The following is a 20,708-nucleotide window of genomic DNA, read 5'->3' as shown; positions in this document are numbered from 1 at the left end:
GTTCAACCCGAGAAGTAACGTATATCTAAAATAGATAATGGGGGTGGGGGGAAGAAGCATATACAGAGAAGGAAGAATGATAGAGTAGTGAGGAAAAGAACGACGCCAGGTTTCAACAGGCAAACTGACTTACACCACTCTGGGCCATGGCCGGCGGAGAAAGGTCTGTCAGAATAGGCAAGGTTTCCCGAATTTGGTTGTCGTCGAGTAGTATGTATCAGCTGGTAAGCTCAGGTGTAACGGCAGGCGGGTCGTTGCGCAAGCCAAACTCCTAATCCACGTCTCCCAATCACCCGCTTTAGGGTTGGTAAAACGCCATCCGTGCCAAAGTCTAAATCATCCAAACTGATGTGCTTTCTGTAATTCCATAGCTCAAGCAATTCCAAGCTTGATTCGGAGCTTTGCGGAGCCAGGAACTGGTCCAGAAAAGTGACGGACTTTGGCGCGACCACGAAGACAGCGTCAGGTTGTTTCGAACCCGACTTCTGTTTTTTCCGACAGGAGGCGATTAAATCTTCAAGGTCGTTGATCATTTCTGGCCCAGGTTTGCCCATCAAATCTTGGGTGTCGATGTTCAAGTCCACAGGTAGAGTGGAGTTATCACCAAGTAACCATAGAGGCGGGGAATACGTTTTCCACCAAACCACAGTAGCGGAAACGGACTGAGACTCTTTTACAGACGTTGTAGCTGAGATAATGGAGGGAACCGCAAGCTGTGTTGGCACAACGCCTCCTTGATGATACACGCCCATCAAAAAGCCCAAGGCTGCATTGAATATGGCCCAAGCAGCCAAAAACAAGCGCGATTTGCGGACATGGAGACAGCTGAGGAGCAGAGGCACACAAGGTATCAGGAACCTCGGTTCCTGGTGAGGGAAAATGGACAGCATGGCGGTAGCCGATAGCGCAGAAGCTGCTCGGACGTTCTTCAACCAAGAAGGTATAGAGCGCAAATTGTAGGCCTGCAGAACCATTGCCACAAATGCAGGACCAAGAAGCTGTGGCAAATTGACTAAGAAGTGATTATAATGCGGGTGTAGTCCATGAAGAGCCAAGTTGGAGCTGTCGGTATTGTAAAGGAGATTATTAAGTGGTGTAATTATCGGCGAGCGTAGGACATCGCTGAATGATGCAGACGGTCTATAGAATATCGTGTCGGCAGAGATAGCAACGAAGAAAAATATGAGGCCAAAACCAATGAATGCAAGTAGCGATACCGGTCTGTACGCAACTGATGAGTAACTATAACCGAAACCGAGACTGTACTCAATACTCACTTGCGCCAAAAATGTGGTAGCAATTGAAGGCCTGGAATAGCGAGGAAAGCAGGAAAGGTTATCCTGTTAAAGACACCCGCAACGCAGATGAAGGATAGCACGGCGCAGGAGAAGAGCGAAGAGCGTCGCTGTCATAACCATTAGCTAGTCTCTCGGTATATTGCTGATCTGGGACCACTCGAACCTTGTCGATAATGCGATTAATTAGAACTAAGCCCCAGGCAACTAACAGGGTCTCGAGCGAGTTGGAGAATGTGTGCGTCTGATGAGTCCAGGTGACATACGAGGATGCCACCAAAACCACAGCGGCCCGGCGATGGCGTGGAAGAGGGACCAGCTCGTGGACGGCCCAGTCTTCCAATACGAAGCTCAGCAGGAACATGGCCCCCCGCACAACATAGTATACCAGCTCCGCTGGTGGGCTTTCTGTCCCCGTCTCATTATAAAACCATTTTAGGAGGCTTATCGGGACGTCATAGATCGGCCACAGCGGAAAGATGCTGCGGATAGGGCGATCGGAGGTGAACTCCCACGGCAACCGGGACGGATAAGAAAGAATCCGGCCTATAACAAAAGGGTGTAAGCATTTGGAAGCAAAGTAATGTGAATGTAGTGAATGCAAAGTTCAAATTGTGGTGTGCAAGCCGAGGGATCAGTTGCGCGTCGCATCGTCAAATGACCCAAGCCGGAGCCACGCTTGGGGCGAAACACTGGTCGGTAAACAAAGAGCTTACCTGCAAAGACCTCAAGCCCCTGGAAATGCTCGTCCGGGTGAATGTAGCTAGGACTGAGCGCAAAATAAACGCGAATCAACAAGAGAACTAGGTAGGTTCGCCTCCACATGTTTTGGTCAGGTTCAGACTCAAGTTATTAGAAAGATGGAGGAAGATCCGCGATATAAGGCTTGTATTGCACATGCTGCTTCATTAGGAGAGGCCGTGGAACGGATCAAGGGTGATCAAGTCGCGGCGTGAAGACGCGGACAAGAGGTCAAGTGTTTGTTCCCCAGAGCGGATCACGAGAGCGGAAAAATCAGCAGCAAAAGCAAAGGCAAGAAGCGAGAAAAAGGAATGAACGCAGGGCCAGCTATGCGATGGGAGCAGCGGAGTGCTTTGACTTCTGTGGACAGACGCGTCGAGGGAGGGATGATATCACCCCATTACAAACTATAATTCCAATGGTCCAGACTCGATTCTACAGCTACGAACTTTGTCTGCGACAGTGGTATGGAAGAGGCCTTTACTTCGTAGAATCATACAGTCGCGTTTCTCTTATGGTGTTTCTCTGTAGTATGCACAGCCTGACTCAAGCGTTTGAGCCTGCAAGCGCTTGCAGCCTGGGGGCGCACAGTCCAAGAAGGAAGCCTTTCGCCAACACCAAAAAGAGCCCCGTTTCAGTATGGGGCGCTAGGCAAGCGGTTCTTTGGGGGCTGAGACTGGTGCCTGAAAGAAAACCCAAAGAAATAAAGATCGGGTGCCGGCCGTTGAGTTATGGATGATGAAAGAATTGCTAGTTAGTTAGTGAGCAAACAGACTTTGTGACCAAGCGCCTTGTTCCATCCGCACTCATTGGTCATCTCATTCAACCACCAAAGCTTCCTTCACCTCACCACTTGCCATTCACCACTTCCTCTTCTACCAACTACTTATAGCTCTCTCGTCTCTCCACCCTGTCTCTTCTGCAACAGACTCTTTTGCATCACTCAGAGAATCAACTCTTGAATCCTTAATTCCATCCATCTTTTGACACAGTGTTTTAAGTCACTTTCAGTAGGTCGCCCCGGTTGCTCCCCCGCTTTTGGCCCCTCGACTGCAACACGACGCCCGGATCATACGTGAAAGCTCGCACAACCCCTGCGAAAATACATTTTCTGACCACATCTGAAGAACATACAGATCTTAAAAATGGCTGAGAAGAGTCAACAAATGCTCACCCTCATCAGCAATGACAACAAAAATATCGAAGTTGGTATGTGCCTCATGAAGTAACACTTGCTGCTTCTGAAATCACTTCTGCAAGTCCAACAACAGACTAACATCCCATTAGCTCGTGACGTTGCCGAGCGCTCTCTGCTCATCCACAACTTGCTCGATGACCTTGGTACCCCCGAGGCGCCTCCTTCGGAGCCCATTCCCATCCCCAATGTTAGTAATCTTATCGGACTACCCCCAACTTGAAGTGATGTTTGAGCTAACTGGTTTTCTCACCCCAGGTGAGCGAAAACGTTTTGACGAAGGTCCTGGAGTGGTGCCAACACCACCGCAATGACCCGCTGAGCAACACCGAAGAGGACGACTCGCGCCGCAAGACGACTGATATCGAGGAGTGGGACCAAAAGTTCATGCAAGTTGACCAGGAGATGCTATTCGAGATTATCTTGGTATACAGAACCCCAGCTATATTCTATTGGACGCCCTGATCATAAAAATGCTAACTCATTCTTTTCAACAGGCTGCCAACTATCTCGATATCAAGCCGCTGCTTGACATCGGGTGCAAGACCGTCGCCAATATGATCAAGGGCAAGTCCCCTGAGGAGATCCGCAAGACGTTCAACATCCAGAACGACTTCACTCCCGAGGAGGAGGACCAGATCCGCCGCGAGAACGAATGGGCTGAGGAGTAGGTTTTCTCACAACCCCACAAGTACAGCCTACATATATAACTAACCTGAAACTTCTTCTAGCCGTTAAATCTTGCCTGGCATAGGAACGGTTTCCTTTGATCTCTTTGTGGACTGCTAGTCGGCCCTATATGACAAACATGATTCTAGAGTCTGGACTTTGCTAAAACGGAAAGGTTCTTCTAGTTCCACGGCGTTGCGGGGGATACTATTCAGCGGTTTCGTCTGGTTTTTCTTCTTCATATCTATTTCCCTTTCCGGTTCTGTTACCCTGAAGTGGTGTGTCTGTTTGAAAAAAAAAAGAAGAAAATAAAAAAGAAAACTCCAGAAAAATTGAATCGGATTGTTAATCGGATATTAACAGCTGATCGGACTCGAATGATTTTTATGCATGTGTTTTTCTTTCTTTCTTAGCTAGGGAATAACAGCGGTTTTCGCCCTCAGGATAGATTTCTGAATGTTATCCGTTTCTCTTGACCATATACTCGCGTGTCCACGGCCGCAATGTCGTAGAACTAACCACTTAATCCAGTGATCGATGTCCCTCGACTACGTCAGCATAAGGCACACTACTATCTAGTACTTGACAAGCGTGTAGGGCAACAGGTGACACCAGTAGGAGTGCTAGGACTCAGTCAATGTCGGTGATACGCTACAAGGTACCTACAGCGATCCAACTTATACCATTCAATGCTCATTATCCATCATATTTTCGATTTGTGTTTCTTTTCTTGTTTCCCTAGGAGCTCGCATACAACAACTTGCAAAACGAAAACGAAAAAATTAATTTTATTCCATCACAGAACCGCCACCACAACCCGCTTGGCCATTAAATCAACCATGCCCAGACGGTCGGTCGCTCATTATTGAAACGACGTACGCTTGTCGATTTAGTTCAAGGGAAAAAAATCGTGGATCCGACCGAACAAAGGTGACGTAGATGGCCGTGGGCGAGAAAACAAGGTGAAAGAAGAATAAAGGAGAGCGGGATTCGATCGTATCAGAGTGAAGACGAGATCCAGGATGGAATTTTCGTTTGCAGGTTAAATTGTCGCGAGTTCGAGGAGACTTTTGCCGTGCGGTATCATGGTTGAATTGAACGGAAAAGATCTCAGGGTGGGCGTCTCGGTTGAGGAAAGAGGTCGCACAAGCTTAGATACCGAGACGGGTCTTGCGCCAGTGTCGCCGCTTAGCGTTGTATCTAAAAAAAAGGGAGGATGTTAGTCGGCTGTTCTTTGACTTGACGTGTCTTACGATTGCCGTATGTGCGTGTCCCAATCAACGAATCTCTCCAAAAGATTTGTTCCATCTCGTTTTCGATTCGGACAGGGCGATAACGGTAGAGTCGTTTGAAAGGCGCATCGATGTATCCGATTCCTTTGTATTTCCCATCACGGTTCCTCCTCTTCCACACACTGATCGGGAAAAACGGGCATATAGGTTGGCTAGGTTGTATTTACCTGATGGTGTTACCGGTCCGGAGACGGATCCACTGAGGGATGGGACGGTTCTGCTTCTGAGCTTTGGCAAGCTTTTGCTTGGTACGGAAACTCTTCTGGCTCTGTATAGGATATATTTGCGTTAGCCAGTGGACATCTCAAATTGCCAAAATTCATGGCGGAAAGTGTAAAGATTCGTCTGGATTTAGAAAGAAGCCCATAGGGTTTTGTGTCCGATGGTAATAGCGTGTAGGAGGTCACTAACCGGCATCTTGATGGGTTGTCGCGACGGCGAGCTGAGTTGTATGGACTGGCGAGGGTGAGGTTGTCGACCGTCCTTCCAAGGTCTTTTCGTGGTGTGGATTTTTTGGTGCGGACAGGGTTAGCGCTTCGCTTCCCGAGGTCATGTGACTATCATGGCCTCAGGCAACAACCCCAGAACAGAGGATCAAGAGACGGTTTCGGCTCTTAATTTTTTGGGCCTGGCCAGGCGTAATTATTTTGGTGGTTAGTAACAAGAATATCTTTACTAGTAAACAAGTGTCTTAGAATATCATATTGCGGTCTACCCCGAAATTTACAACTCGGCAGTTGCATAGCTGGAGTGTATAGTGTACACCGTATTATTAGTTAGTTAAGGTAACTAGTTAGTTAAGTTAAGACTTAATATTTAGTCATCTGTCTCTCCACTCTGCCGTTCTGCTTCTCTGTATCCTCAACTGCTATTGAATCTGCAGGTACCGATGGCGTTTCTTCGGCCTTATTGCACGAGGCGCCCGGATAGCGCATGCAGTAACAGAGCATCTGTTGTTACTTCATATCTACGGTGTACTTAGGTTCTATGGGCCTCTTCAAGAATCAAATGAGTCATGGACTAATCTTGATGGATTGAGCCCCGAGTCTATTCACAGCGCGCAGCATCGTTACCACCAAAGTGGAAATGGTGGGATGAAAACACACGAGCATTAGTCTTCTTATTTCGAAGTCGATATATCTATCAAGTACTCTGTACTCCGTAGTCGTCACGGAATATGGTCTATCCGTTTGGAAGCGTGTGCACGGGCTTTTTATATTAATGTGTCAGACCGAAGATTGATATCAGTGGCCCCTGATAGTGCCTGGTCCCAACTGGGAGGTTTGGCCCGGGGTATACTGAAGACTGAAGACCATGGACGTCCGAATTTGAGATGGTAAAAATGCGGTGGTTGTCTACCCTTAATACTCACGGTCCTTGCGAAATGTTCTCGGCCTCTCCAGTCTCTAAGGGGTATCGAAACTTCCTTCGAGGCTAATTCTCTTCCCCTGTGCGTCAGCCCCTCAGTAGTAGCACCGCAGTTATCCTTTGTCAGAGGGTTCTTATCGTAGTATTTCCAGTCGAGTCCTACGTTTCGCCCATGGTCCCGTCAGCAGGATGCAAAACCCTGGGTACGTTTCCACGAACAAGAAACGTGTCAGCTTTACGGAGTACTGGGATCCCTGTAACTCCTAGCGAGGGTATTGCCTCTTTAGTGCTTCGTACTCGGTAAAAGAGTGCTGCGTATTCGTTTCGGTGTTTACAAATTTGGAACGGAATCTTGAAATTAGCGTCATCGGCCCCCCCACTTCCATTTGAACTCCAGCAATTAGCGATGCCCTCAACAGGCAAAAAACAGGTGGCGGGCCCGCAGCCCAAGGAGCCAGGGACTCGAACAAGGACGACTCGATGTCGAGAGCGGTGCTCAGTTCTCCTGCCCCAAGAACATGACAATAGTGCAACACAGGATTCAGATGGATATCTGACACGTAAGCATTTGCTCCTTGAGGCAAGTCAGACAGTCAGACATCCATGTATGCTCAATTGCTCATCCATACATATTTCCTTCAGGGCTGGATGCCATCGAGCCAATGGTGGCCCCGGCAACTTGGATCGCCAACTGCGGACGTCAACCTCACATGAAAGTGGACGGATGCGCCACCAGCCCGGAGTGAAATAGCCAAAAATGACATCGGGGCCCGGGACTCATAAACCCCGACACTAATGAGAATCCATCCAGGCTGAACGATTGTGCCCTCCTTACGCAAACAACAATATGAAGTTTATTCCACGCTATGCCATTGATTGACGCTTGTTGTTGGATTAATATTCCGGTTATCCAGGATGACACTTTTGATGACTCGCAAACATTAGGCTCCAGGGTACAGGTGACTATCCTTTTTGCTTTTTTCACTTCGGATATTATTATTGTCATACTCTTGTTGATACAAGGGCTATGTAGTTCTAGAAACATGAAATAAATGCGCCAAGTGACGATCTCTGTTGTGCCTGTCCCCTTTGGAAGTAATTCACAGGCATCGCATTCGCAGCATTACTGGCTCGTGGCTTGTGCATTCATATTATTGAGGGGCCAGGCGCGCAGTAAGGATTCTTGCGCAGGAAGGGTTTTTCCTCGATCGGCCGTCCAACCATATGTTCAAATCTTCGAAAGCTTTAGCTTTTTTTGCACAAGAGATCTCGGGTACTGGAGGCTCCGATCCACGAACCCGCCTGGCTCTAACTCGAGTAGGCATGCAGAGAGTCGGTTTACAAGCAGCTCCTGGGGACGGGGACCCAATTTGGTTAAATAATGTCTTGATCTTTCCTCGCTTTGCCTTTTTTTTTTTCTCCCTTTCTTTAAATAGGGCTTAATATATATATTATCAGCGATAACCCCATTCCACGGTCTTCTTTTGTTCCTCGTGAGCTCGTTATCAGTCCGACTCCGATTCCGACTCCGCATTTTTGAGGCGCACCCAACTATTTGGTTGCGGCGACTGGAAGAGCTCGTATTTCCTTGTCATTCCTTGCCACGAGGATTCTGGCCTTTAAGTAGCTTGTCGCGCATGGCCTTGCGATTCCTGATGGACCGAATAAACCTCTGATTAAGCCCGTGCAAAAACACTTCCCTCTAACCTCGGCAGCCCGCCTGGGCCTTCAACCAACCGGTTCGGACGAGATGTCAGAACCAGCAAAAGGCCCTCTTCCGTCGGAGGCCGCAACCCAGCCTGTTCAGGTTCCAGTACCGGATGAGCCGTCTTATACGCCAGTCCCCTCGGGCGACAAGCGCATATCAAACGAGTTGTCGGCTCAATCTAGTTCAACGGTGGCCCCCGCAGCCAAAGAGCAGCAGCAGCACCCAAAGACTTCATCCAGCAATGCAGACCCTGTCGATGAAATGGAAGCGCTTATTGCGCATCTGCCCAAAGAAGAACAACAAGTTTTGAGGTCGCAGCTTGACGAGCTAAAAGCGAACATCTCGTTCTTCGGTCTCTGGCGTTATGCCACAAAGATTGATATACTTATCATAGTGATCAGTGCTATCTGTGCTATTGCTGCCGGTGCGGCCTTGCCCCTCTTCACTGTATGTATTGATTCCCATGGCCCCTTAACGAGCTCTTAACTAATTGATTCAGATTCTCTTCGGTTCCCTGGCTACGGTTTTCCAAAAGATAATGTTGTTTCAGATCTCCTACGGAGATTTCTACCATGAACTGACAAAAAACGTCCTATACTTTGTGTATCTCGGTATCGGCGAGTTTGTCACAGTCTACATCAGTACTGTTGGCTTCATCTATACAGGAGAACATGCTACGCAGAAGATCCGCGAGCATTACCTTGAATCTATTTTGCGTCAGAACATCGGCTACTTCGACAAGCTAGGTGCCGGAGAAGTGACGACCCGTATCACAGCCGACACAAACCTCATCCAAGACGGCATTTCAGAAAAGGTGGGCCTTACTTTGACTGCTGTCTCGACCTTCGTGACAGCATTCATCATCGCCTATGTCAAGTACTGGAAATTGGCCCTAATCTGCAGTTCAACGATTGTCGCCCTCGTCCTTACCATGGGTGGTGGATCGCGGTTTATTATCAAGTATAGCAAGATGTCGCTCGAAAGCTACGGTGCTGGCGGAACAGTTGCTGAAGAAGTCATCAGTTCGATTAGGAACGCCACCGCATTCGGCACACAGGACAAGCTTGCAAAGCAGTATGAGTCTCACCTGGCCGAGGCAGAGAAATGGGGAACAAAAAACCAGGTTATTCTAGGCTTCATGGTCGGCACTATGTTTGGCCTGATGTTCTCGAATTATGGTCTCGGCTTCTGGATGGGCTCCCGCTTCCTGGTAGATGGTGCAGTCGATGTGGGTGATGTTCTCACCGTCCTTATGGCTATCTTGATCGGTTCCTTCGCCTTAGGGAACGTTAGTCCAAACGCGCAAGCATTCACCAATGCTGTAGCTGCGGCCTCGAAAATCTTCGGAACAATCGATCGCCAATCGCCGTTGGATCCGTATTCAGATGAAGGGAAAACCCTGGACAACTTCGAGGGAAACATCGAGTTACGCAATATCAAGCACATTTACCCATCCAGGCCAGAAGTCACTGTTATGCAGGACGTCTCCCTTGAAATGCACGCCGGAAAGACAACTGCGTTAGTAGGACCCTCTGGCTCGGGAAAAAGTACTGTGGTTGGTTTGGTCGAGCGATTCTACATTCCCGTTCGCGGTACAGTATTGTTGGATGGTCATGACATTAAGGACCTCAACCTCCGTTGGCTCCGTCAGCAGATCTCTTTGGTCAGCCAGGAGCCAGTTCTTTTTGGCACAACCATCTATCAAAATATTCGGCACGGTCTCATTGGCACAAAATTCGAAAGGGAATCTGAGGACAAGATCCGAGAGCTCATCGAGGGCGCGGCAAAAATGGCAAATGCTCACGATTTCATCTCTGCTTTGCCGGAAGGGTACGAAACAAATGTCGGCCAGAGGGGGTTTCTCCTCTCAGGTGGTCAGAAACAACGTATCGCCATTGCCCGTGCTGTTGTCAGCGACCCAAAAATCCTGCTCCTTGATGAAGCTACCTCTGCCCTAGACACTAAATCCGAAGGAGTCGTTCAAGCCGCGCTGGAAAGAGCAGCTGAGGGCCGTACTACCATTGTAATTGCCCATCGCCTTTCCACCATCAAAACGGCCCACAACATTGTGGTGCTGGTTGATGGTAAAATTGCCGAGCAGGGAACTCATGATGAACTGGTTGACCGTGAAGGGCCTTATCGCAAGCTTGTGGAAGCTCAGCGGATTAATGAAGAGAAGGAAGCTGCAACTATCGATGACGAGGACATGGATGGTGAAGATCTCACCCACGAAGACATGACCAGAATCAAAACTGCAGCTAGCGGAACTAGCTCGCTCGATGAAAAGCCAACCACCATGGACCGCACTGGCACCCATAAATCAATTTCCAGTGCAATTCTTTCCAAGAGGGGTCCCGAGCCAGTTAAGAAGTACTCTTTATGGACGCTGGTCAAATTCATCGCTTCTTTTAACCGGCCTGAAACTCTCTACATGATCATCGGTCTTATCTTTTCATTCCTAGCCGGTGGTGGTCAACCCACACAAGCTGTGCTATATGCCAAGGCAATCAGTACTTTGGCGCTCCCTTCTACACAGTACGATAAGCTTCGGAGTGATGCAAACTTTTGGTCCCTGATGTTCTTCGTGGTCGGCATTGTTCAATTCATTACTCAGTCTACTAGCGGTGCCGCTTTTGCTGTCTGCTCTGAGAGACTTGTTCGTCGCGCACGAAGCACAGCTTTCAGGACCATACTCCGCCAAGATATCTCATTCTTTGACAGAGAAGAAAATAGCACCGGTGCCTTGACATCTTTCCTGTCCACCGAGACGAAACATTTGTCTGGCGTCAGCGGCGTAACGTTGGGTACAATCTTGATGACTTCGACTACACTAGGTGCTGCTCTCATTGTCTCTCTGTCGATTGGCTGGAAATTGGCCTTGGTTTGTATCTCGGTCGTTCCAGTCCTTCTAGGTTGCGGATTTTACCGGTTCTACATGCTAGCTCAATTTCAATCACGGTCCAAACTTGCCTACGAGGGATCTGCAAATTTCGCTTGCGAGGCTACATCATCCATCCGCACCGTTGCGTCTCTGACTCGAGAAATGGATGTTTGGGGAATGTACCACTCTCAGCTTGACGCGCAAGGCAGGACTAGTTTGATTTCTGTCTTGAAATCATCCCTGCTATATGCTTCATCTCAGGCGCTTGTTTTCTTCTGTGTTGCGCTCGGCTTTTGGTACGGAGGAACCCTCTTAGGCCACCACGAGTATGACATGTTCCGTTTCTTCGTATGTTTTTCGGAGGTTCTATTCGGCGCTCAATCTGCGGGTACCGTCTTCTCCTTCGCGCCAGATATGGGCAAGGCGAAGAACGCCGCAACTGAATTCCGACGACTGTTCGACAGAAAACCAGAGATTGACAACTGGTCTGACGAGGGCGAGAAGCTCGAAACTGCAGAGGGCGAAATCGAATTCAAAAACGTGCACTTCCGATATCCCACGCGTCCCGAGCAGCCTGTTCTCCGTGGTCTGAACCTGACGGTGAAGCCTGGACAATACATTGCCCTTGTCGGACCCAGCGGTTGTGGTAAAAGTACTACTATTGCGCTCCTCGAACGTTTCTACGATGCAGTTGCTGGATCCATTCTCGTTGACGGGAAGGATATCAGTAAACTTAACATCAACTCTTACCGCAGCTTCCTGGCGCTAGTCAGCCAAGAGCCAACTTTATACCAGGGCACGATCAAGGAAAACATCTTGTTAGGTATCACCGAGGATGATATCGCTGAAGAATTATTGGTGAAGGCTTGCAAGGACGCCAATATCTACGATTTCATCATGTCACTTCCGTGAGTCTTCGCTCCCCAGTTTCACCTGGTACCACAACGCGCTAACAAAAAATAATAGCGAGGGCTTCAACACAGTTGTTGGCAGTAAAGGAGGCATGTTGTCAGGCGGTCAAAAGCAACGTGTAGCGATTGCACGAGCCTTATTGCGCGATCCCAAAATCCTCCTCCTTGACGAAGCTACGTCTGCCCTAGACTCCGAGTCAGAAAAGGTCGTCCAAGCCGCGCTCGATGCTGCTGCCCGAGGCCGAACCACAATCGCTGTCGCCCACCGATTGAGTACAATTCAAAAGGCGGATGTTATCTACGTCTTTGACCAAGGCAAGATTGTTGAGAGCGGAACTCACACCGAACTTGTTCATAAGAAGGGCCGATATTACGAGCTGGTCAACCTACAGAGCCTGGGTAAAGGCCACTAATCGAGTTCTTGGCCTGATTCTCTAACATCTCTTCTCATTTACATCATTGTATATATATATCTATATATCCCTCCTTGTTGATTTCTGGTGGTTTAATTAGCAATCTGCTCTTTCACGCACGTTCCCATACCATTTTTGCCTGATGGGCTTTTTGTTGTTGTTTATTAGATTTCTTGATGTCTCCTGGACTGCATAGCGGGCACTCTTCTCTATTGTAGGTGAGATGAAAAGCAAAACAAATTCAATATCCTGCTCCATAACTCCAGACCATGTACCGAATCGTCATCATAAGATCCATGCCTCCGTAGAGATCAGATTCAGTCAATCTTTCACACCAACCCCGAATTCCTTCTGCACATCAACCTGTCTCACGCCTCGGGTATCAGCAATAAGTCCCATCAGCCCCTGCCCAATGTCTTTGATCTCGTTATACTCGTGCAGCAATCGAATATGCCGCTTTACTGTGTCAGACGGGTCATTCCTACGCGCAGTTTTGTTTAGTCATTGTCTTTTTTACACTCTTCTCCAAGATAAAAGGTCAAAAAAAAGCAAAAAGGAAAAAGGAAAGCCAAGGCAGCTTACTTCAACTTGGCATGGACCTCGGCGACTTGGTCTTCGATTTGTCTTGCTTGAGTCTCCAGTTCTGTTATGGATGCGCGGAGGCTTGTCTGCGTATTGGGTGGGTTAGTTTCAGGGTTGTTTTGGGTAAATGCTACTGAGGTGGACTTGCGAGCTTTTTGTCTCTTTGAGATCCCTGGGTGGGTGATATAGGGAATACTTGGGATTTCTCTGGGGTCGAGGACATTTTTATGGATTTGAGAGATGGGTGGAGGGCAGTTCTGATGGGATCCTTGTCAAGATGGTGGGTAGTAGTACGGTATTATGGTATGGAAAATGTTGTTCCTAAGGCATCCAACCCATATCATCGAGCAGCAAGCGGGGTAGTGCTTCGAGAGCACAAAAATGACCCGTTTTATCGAGCACTGAATATTTCGCACTGGGCAGTTGCACCCTAGTAGATATTTGTGTAGTAGTTGTGTACCTTGAAGCCCGGCAGTGGCCCGTTGGATGCAGCAGCCAATCCGAGCGAGTCTGATCACTGATTTCTCAGGCCGTTTCCAGCTTCCGCCCCGGCCGGCCGATCGCCTCAATCCAACGATTCGTCATCTCCTCTTCTTCCTCTCATCCCTCCTTATTCTTGCAAAAATCTCGACGGAGACTGCAAGATGACGGGTGCTCTTGATCTGCGCGGACTGCTTGGAGCCCTACTCCTTGTCTCCCCCGCCCTGGCTCACGGCGGTCATGAAAATGTCCCCGAAGGTTCCGCTGTCTCCGAAGACCCTATTGTATGCCACGCCTTGGCTCCAAGCAGACTTGACTGAACGCGGACTGACGCGATATCTTCTACTCTTTAGGACTCCACATTATGGATTCATATGATTCTCATGGGGCTGTCATTTGGGATTATTTTCCCCTTAGGAATGGTGCTCGGGGTAAGGCTCTCAAATCAGCTTGCAGTGATTGGGCAACTTGGTCTAACTACTATCTGGAATATTCATAGATCACTCGATCACGATGGCACGTTCCTGTTCAAGTCGTCGGAACCGCTATTGCTATCGTCGCATACTTTCTCGGTCATGCGCATAAAGGCCGCCAGTTCGCGAAAAATGTCCACGCTTCGTTCGCGAATGCCCTGATGTTCTTCTTGGCCGCCCAGGTTATGTTAGGCATCTACCTTAAGCTACATATAGAGAGAGGGATTCATGGACGGATTCGTCGGGTTTTCGTCATTCTGCACGGTGTCCTCGGCAAGGCAATGCCGGTGCTGAGCTGGGTGCAGATGCTTTTTGGAGGTATTACTACGCTGGGATTCTGCCGCGACGACCATCTCGGACAGTGCCTGGCCCATTTCATCATGGGCAGCGCGTTCATCGCTTACGGTATCCTGCTCACCATCCTCCTTCTCGTCGGTCAATACTGGTTGCGCCGTACCGGCCGGAGCCAGGAGTTCTTCGACTCTTTGGTCATTGCGGCGTGGGGTTGTGTCAACACTTTCACAGAGCATCGGTGGGGTGGGCCCTGGGTTCACAATGACCTACAGCACACTACAATGGGCATTGTCTGGTGGTGCGCTGGTTTGCTGGGTATCTGGTTAAGTCGCAAGCGCAACGGTCGACCCAAGAGGAACCTTATCCCGGCTATTGTCATTGGACTGACAGGTTATGCCATGTCCGGCCACCCGCAACACTCAATGATCAGTACTATGATCCACAAAATCTTCGGATACACGTTGATGGCGGCCGGTCTCACTAGGATTATTGAGATATCCTTCGTGCTGAGGGACAAGGGTACTCTAAGTGTGGATGGCACCGACCCCAACAGCTTCCAGTACTTGACGCCTTTCGTAAGTCTTCTTCCTAGAGTTTAGTCTCGGCCAGGAAGAAATACCGAAGCTAACGCACTGGTTTGTACAGCTATTATACGCCTCTGGGTTCCTTTTCATGGGCGCCACCGAAGAGCAAATGCAACTCCTGGAAAACGCGGGGGTCACCCATGTCGCTTACGTGCTTATTCTTTTCAGCATCGCATTCATCCTCTTTTTATGTATGCTCGCTCACGCCAACCCCAACCACCTCGTGTTATACCGAACTACCGCTAACTCTTTCCCCCTCAACAGTTGTAAATGTCCTCCTCCATATTTACGCCGTCCACGCATGGCCCGAGTCCGCAGACCCGGACAACCACTCCAGTACAAGCACCGACCAAGACGAGGAGAACCTCCGCCCTGGCCCATCTGGGAGCGGCCGCTACCGCCAGATGAACGGGCACGCGCACTCTGCCTCCGAGGCCCAGCGCATCCAGGATGCAGAGACCTTCGAGCTCCAGGGTCTCATCTCTGATGAGGAAGACGAGTCCAAGATACCACCCAACGACGAGAACCGTCGCCGGAAATCCGAGGATGAGGAGGGTGCACCGCTTTTCCATAAGGATCGGGAGTAGATTTGTTGTATTTGCTATTAGGATTGGAATTGGAAAAATGAAATGCATACGAATATGATAATTGGACGGGGTTGTCCTTACTGACTGGGTGTGTCATTCTAGGAGTCAACCCTTTCATAATGTTTTTTTTTTTTTTTTTCCCCTTTGGTTTTGGGTATATGGTGTTGGACTGGTGCTTGCTTGCTTGCAAAGACATTATATGTGTGTATCATGTGAAACTATTGTTATGGGGTATGGGAAACCCTGCGAGGCTTGTGTCCGAGGTGCTCTCTACCTCATGACTTGACACGGTTGGCGTTTGAATGTATGGCCCTACCTATTCATGTATAGAAACAACTTCCAAGATACCAATTCCCTGCATTCAACCAGAGTCGTAGCCCAAGGAGGTAAATAAGTAATAAATAAAAAAAAATCCGGATCTCGAATTATCCCGAGTCCCTTCATCGATCCCTGTCCGATTGTTAAAATCCTATCATACAGTCATAAGTTCATTCCCGGTCCAGATAGGGCGTAGGCTTGAACGTAAAGAAGTGAAGTTAAATGCTACGCCAATAAATCAATCCCGAAATCCAATGGTCCTTTTTCCTTCCTCGCTCTGTCTGTGTGTGTGCGTGTGTTCGCGTGGGACTTTGTCCAATCACCTAACATCCTTCGAGGATTTCGACGCCTTTATGTGCACCCAGATACATTTACATCTGCCCCATGCCTGGTTGGCCATTCAACGGCGTCGGGTTCGCAACTGGAGGTACAGCAGGCATTGTATTTCCCATATCCATCGGGAAGAATGGGTGCAACGGGTAAGTGGGTGCAACAGATTTCTCGCCATCGAACAGTAGGAGATTTTGGAGAGGCTGCTCACGAGCACTCAGGACATTAATCACGTCTTGAGCCAAGCTACCTCCTAAGAAAGCGGCCACTGGACTAAGTTCGCTCCCAAGGTTCTGAAGGAAAGTCCGCAGAAACGCAGAGTCAAGAGTGCTGATGTCGAGCTTTAATTCCTGGTGCGCATCACGGGCTAGCTTTGTGAATAACTCCAGGTCTTGGCGGGAAGACGACGGCAGTGTGCCCTGGCTAAGCTTTTGGAATTCCCAAAGAGCCCGGAGACAGCTCAGGAATGGTGTTACTTGTTTTTTGCGGCGGGGTAGGCGGGTAAATTCATCCGGGAGTGGAGAGGTGTTTGCTAGGAGCAAAGGAGAATACATCTCCCTCTTCGTGACCATTTCGATGATTTTATCATTCTCCTTCTTAGTCGTGATGTTTAGTATACTTCGTGTAGGTGTTTCCTGGGTAGCTGATGGGACATTCGATTTAGCCCGTTCGATCACAAAGTCATGCTGAATAAGATCAGAGAAAACAAATCCGTAGAACCCGTGCAGTCCAGCTGCGTAGAATGAGCGTCCAGCTATGCGACAGGCCGCATTTATAGTGTTGCACATTGAGAAATCCAGCTCGGTAGCGATCGTTACATCGAACTGACTGAAGAAATCCGGTGGCTTAGTAGAGACGCTGCTCGCATCTGCGAAAACCTGGACTCTTGGGTTCATAGAGCGGATTGCCGGGACGGCAGCTTGGGCTCGCTGGAAAAGCGTTAGCACACTTCGGGACTGCAGCAATCAACAATACCAGGGCGGGAAAATACATTCTGGCCGACACAGTCCTGTGTTAGGAAGAACTGCGCTCCAAGATCTTCCTCTGTTGCGATTGCATCGTCGATTATGGTGAGGCTACCGATGCCGGCCAACACCAGGTTCTTAGCGACTTCATTTGCGAGCGCCTTGAAGGTTATGAGGAGGATGTTTGCGGACCGCAATCTAATAGAGTACGGCTCACGGTCAGTTAATGGTACTACTGGCCGCGACAGTCGCTGGTTCTCACTCACTTTTCTTGGGCCTTCACACCCCAAAGACGGATCTGGCGATCGTACAACGCAATCTCATCTGGTGGACAAAAATGTCAGCTACTATAAAACACCCCGCAAGTGCACTAACATCAAGAGACGTTAATCATACCGGCGCTGATTGACTGGTCTTGCGACTCCATAGTGAAATCCACTCGTGCGCAGCTTGGGAACGAGTTGATATGGTGGTGGCGACAGTCTGCTCAATGCGAACGTAACGTATGCCAGTAACGGGGGCGGGGGGAGTAGATAAAGACTAGCTTCTAGCGTCACGGCGAAGCGAGAGGGATAATAACACGGCAACGTTGGACGAAGAGCGCCGGGTGCAGGGAGGGGAAACGCGAGAAGAGGGGCGGGGGAAACAATTGAGCATCACTCAATGTGTCACCAACATGCATGAAGCCAGCAAAGACGCCCAGCCAGCCGATTGCCAGCAGCAAGTGATTCGAGGATGGAGGATGCGGACTCTTGAAGTACAAGGTAAAAGCACACCACCACAATAGGACATCACGTGCGCCGGCAGATAAGCGCTGGCCCGTTTATCGCCTTTAGCTCGCTTCCCCGGAGCGTCATCAGCCTGCCTGCCACTGCTTCCCCTCCATCTCCCTCGCCCAGTTGTTCTGTACCTGCTCACCGTCATTTTGCCTCGCCGCTGTCGATCGGGTCTCCTTGCATCTTGCCTATCGTGTGCCTCCGTATAGTCCATCCCGCATCCATACGCTCTCCGTTTGCCCCGGTATGGTTCCTGTCTCCGCCCACCCCCTCCTATCACCTACCTTGACCAGCCGGACTAACGAGGCTTCCGTTCAATAGAATGGTACGTTGAAAAGAAATTTTGCTGCCGTATCCGCTCAAGGCAGAAATCCTTTGTATTAGCACCGAGGGAGTAACTGACCAACCCTGGCTTACTTGTCCTCTCATCTCTAGTCGGGGAATTATGACTATCCTCCCGCTTCCCGTCGTACTGCCCGAGGAAGCAGACCCAGCGATCGTCTACATCGGCCCAACGCGAACCGTTTACAACATCTACGGGATTTATTAAGTACTGAGCGAAACCGAAGCACTTCTGCTCGAGCTTTGGAAACTCTTAACCAAGAGCTAGAGGAGTCCCGCTCCGAACGCGCCAGAGACCGACATTCGTTTGATCAAACCAGAGCATTCGTGGATCAGCAGATTCGAGACCTTCAAAGAGAGCAGGCTTCCAGGGAGGATCATACTCATGGTACGCGGTCAGGGCCGATACATCCAGGGTTGCAGAGGCTCCAAAATCTGGACGCCGTAATTATGAATCACGACCCGAGTCCTTCTGGGACATCACGGTCAATCAACAGAGCTTCGAGATCCCGTGGCTTGAGAAGCGGCGACCGATCCAGCCGGGGTAGAAGGAATCGGGATTCCATGCTTGATTCGCCGGTTCCTCTTATAGATTCGCCATCTACCATGCCTTTGGAACCGGATCACGACACTCCAACGGACCGATTGAGGGTCAAGCGCAGAAAGCTCGACTCGGATGATAACAGAGAAAGCGTACAAGATCTGAGATATGGCCAATACGGTCAAGTTGTGCCCGGAACGTTGAAAATGGAATTGGCCAGTTGCGATGGGGGTACTTTCGAACCCGTATGTGAAACGTCAGGGCCGGAAAACATCCTCTTGAATGACTCGTCCGTATATTGCACAAAGTCAGACCGCTGTAATCTGATCCTGAAACATCGTGGGGAGGCGCCATTCTGTCTGAAGAAGCTCGTCATAAAAGCGCCCAAATCTGGCTATGATGCTCCGTATGTTCAACCTCAGGTTCTTAGAATCGCGGCTACATCTGCTAACAAATCCACTTTTCATCAGGATACAAGCAGGCATGGTTTTCGTTTCTATGTCGGCCGACGACCTTCTCGCTCGCACTGCTCAGTACCAGATTCAGTATGCCGGCTCTCGGGGTCATCGTGGTCATCGGCGCAGCGGAATGCAGCCGTCTCAGGAATACATGAATTCTTATCGAACTCCCCTACAGACACTTGAGCGGGCATCCCTAGCCGGCTTCGACTCTCCGTCGGACTCAGATACAGACACTAGTGAACCTGCCGGCGCCTCTTCCAGCTATAATACAGACCAGACATCTGAGTTTCATGTCACTACAGACTATGACGAGCGCTCTGATGGTACTGAGCTTGACAGGCCTGGAGATCACTTCTCCATACCCCAGGCGCCTGAACCGGGAAGGTTGGGGAGAGTTGGCACGATGTACCCAATGGATGATGATTTCCTCTGTTCGGATACTGGGGACAGCGGCAGTGATGAGGACGACACTTCTGAGACCCACTCATACAATTCACGGCGGCGTGATCTGCAAAGGCAGGTACGGGCTATGCGTCGTCAGTATGCCTTGGAGCAAGATGAATTACCGCGGCGGCGTCATGTTCCAAACACAATACAACCTATACCACCAGCTGCCCCCTCGGCGCCGCGCCCTGGACCAACTACACGTTCTACAGGCGTTGGACTAATGAAACCTCTTACTCAATTCTTCATCAAGCGGCCTAAGAGTAGCGTTAGCCTCAATTTCGATCCTCCACCGTAAGTCTCAAATCCGTTTGGCTCTTGTGATCTCCTTCAAGCCCATCTAACCTCCTTCCCTTCCATTACAGATCGGGCCGTTACATTCTCATCAAATTATGGAGTCCCTACAATGCAGGTAACATAGATATTCAAAGCGTCGTTGCTCATGGTTTTGCTGGGCCAAGGTTCTTCCCCGCCGCCGGGCTCAGATGATGATCCCAAGTCTGTGGCATGGCCACTTAATGGGCATGTCGTCCTATGTTCTCTTGTACATTTTTTATGGGCCTGATACATACATATTATCCCTCTTTTGATAATGAAAGCGTGGGGGCGCATCTACTACCCATCATGAAATCAAATTGCAGTGCATGAATACCAAACACCTCTCTACATACAGTATATTGTACAACGTGCTATCAAAAAGGTCTTCATGCAGCCTCATCGAAATTCATTAGAAAACTATCTAACTCATGATAGCTAGGTATTTGCCGCAAGAATGGAATGTCATAAACAGAGGGTAATAAAACAAGCTCAAAAGTAAACAAGACGCCTATTAGTTAGTTAACCGGCGGCATAATGGTGAATAAGCTGCAATCCAATAGCAAATCAATATTTACAGGGACAACCGCCCCTTATGAGCAAAGGAACAAGAAAAATAGGGCTAGGCAAAAGCCGGTCAAGGTCTTGAAACGGGTTCAATCACTCTGTGAGACCCGTGCTTCTGACAGCCAGGAAGAAGCATCAAATCACAACGCTGTTGGCCGACGAATCCCGAATCGATG

The 20,708-nt window shown here is 49.3% G+C and overlaps 8 protein-coding genes across 8 annotated transcripts; 4 read left to right on the top strand and 4 right to left on the bottom strand.

Moving 5' to 3' along the window:
• Nucleotides 1–230: 230 nt before the first annotated feature.
• On the bottom strand, nucleotides 231–2,120 carry smp3 (glycosylphosphatidylinositol-alpha 1,2 mannosyltransferase smp3; the record flags this gene model as incomplete). Its single annotated transcript, XM_041699304.1, has 4 exons — nucleotides 231–1,221; nucleotides 1,278–1,405; nucleotides 1,462–1,841; nucleotides 2,012–2,120. 4 exons carry the CDS (start codon nucleotides 2,118–2,120, stop codon nucleotides 231–233), a joined length of 1,608 nt encoding a protein of 535 aa, XP_041552402.1.
• Nucleotides 2,121–3,181: 1,061 nt separating this feature from the next.
• skpA (SCF ubiquitin ligase subunit skpA) lies at nucleotides 3,182–3,969 on the top strand (the record flags this gene model as incomplete). Its single annotated transcript, XM_041699303.1, has 5 exons — nucleotides 3,182–3,245; nucleotides 3,324–3,421; nucleotides 3,490–3,657; nucleotides 3,729–3,898; nucleotides 3,963–3,969. 5 exons carry the CDS (start codon nucleotides 3,182–3,184, stop codon nucleotides 3,967–3,969), a joined length of 507 nt encoding a protein of 168 aa, XP_041552401.1.
• Nucleotides 3,970–5,051: 1,082 nt separating this feature from the next.
• On the bottom strand, nucleotides 5,052–5,609 carry RPL39 (60S ribosomal protein eL39; the record flags this gene model as incomplete). The annotated part of the gene is made up of 3 exons (XM_041699302.1): nucleotides 5,052–5,100; nucleotides 5,360–5,460; nucleotides 5,604–5,609. 3 exons carry the CDS (start codon nucleotides 5,607–5,609, stop codon nucleotides 5,052–5,054), a joined length of 156 nt encoding a protein of 51 aa, XP_041552400.1.
• A 2,701-nt stretch (nucleotides 5,610–8,310) lies between these two features.
• mdr1 (ABC multidrug transporter Mdr1) lies at nucleotides 8,311–12,473 on the top strand (the record flags this gene model as incomplete). The annotated part of the gene is made up of 3 exons (XM_041699301.1): nucleotides 8,311–8,715; nucleotides 8,768–12,057; nucleotides 12,116–12,473. 3 exons carry the CDS (start codon nucleotides 8,311–8,313, stop codon nucleotides 12,471–12,473), a joined length of 4,053 nt encoding a protein of 1,350 aa, XP_041552399.1.
• Nucleotides 12,474–12,794: 321 nt separating this feature from the next.
• Nucleotides 12,795–13,278, bottom strand: APUU_20636S (SWI5/SAE3 family protein; the record flags this gene model as incomplete). The annotated part of the gene is made up of 3 exons (XM_041699300.1): nucleotides 12,795–12,954; nucleotides 13,056–13,141; nucleotides 13,204–13,278. The coding sequence occupies 3 exons, from the start codon at nucleotides 13,276–13,278 to the stop codon at nucleotides 12,795–12,797; spliced, it is 321 nt and encodes a 106-aa protein (XP_041552398.1).
• Nucleotides 13,279–13,699: 421 nt separating this feature from the next.
• Nucleotides 13,700–15,473, top strand: APUU_20635A (Ytp1 family protein; the record flags this gene model as incomplete). The annotated part of the gene is made up of 5 exons (XM_041699299.1): nucleotides 13,700–13,819; nucleotides 13,889–13,966; nucleotides 14,035–14,877; nucleotides 14,948–15,077; nucleotides 15,151–15,473. The coding sequence occupies 5 exons, from the start codon at nucleotides 13,700–13,702 to the stop codon at nucleotides 15,471–15,473; spliced, it is 1,494 nt and encodes a 497-aa protein (XP_041552397.1).
• A 689-nt stretch (nucleotides 15,474–16,162) lies between these two features.
• APUU_20634S (E1 ubiquitin-activating protein AOS1) lies at nucleotides 16,163–17,513 on the bottom strand (the record flags this gene model as incomplete). The annotated part of the gene is made up of 4 exons (XM_041699298.1): nucleotides 16,163–17,050; nucleotides 17,113–17,284; nucleotides 17,353–17,410; nucleotides 17,483–17,513. The coding sequence occupies 4 exons, from the start codon at nucleotides 17,511–17,513 to the stop codon at nucleotides 16,163–16,165; spliced, it is 1,149 nt and encodes a 382-aa protein (XP_041552396.1).
• Nucleotides 17,514–18,184: 671 nt separating this feature from the next.
• Nucleotides 18,185–20,139, top strand: APUU_20633A (uncharacterized protein; the record flags this gene model as incomplete). Its single annotated transcript, XM_041699296.1, has 4 exons — nucleotides 18,185–18,187; nucleotides 18,298–19,151; nucleotides 19,216–19,944; nucleotides 20,016–20,139. The coding sequence occupies 4 exons, from the start codon at nucleotides 18,185–18,187 to the stop codon at nucleotides 20,137–20,139; spliced, it is 1,710 nt and encodes a 569-aa protein (XP_041552395.1).
• Nucleotides 20,140–20,708: the final 569 nt, after the last annotated feature.

Source organism: Aspergillus puulaauensis, chromosome 2 (assembly GCF_016861865.1).
Source record: "Aspergillus puulaauensis MK2 DNA, chromosome 2, nearly complete sequence".
NCBI lineage: Eukaryota > Fungi > Ascomycota > Eurotiomycetes > Eurotiales > Aspergillaceae > Aspergillus > Aspergillus puulaauensis.
The sequence above is the reverse complement of the archived record's forward strand: the minus strand, read 5'-3'. Positions and strand labels throughout refer to the sequence as shown.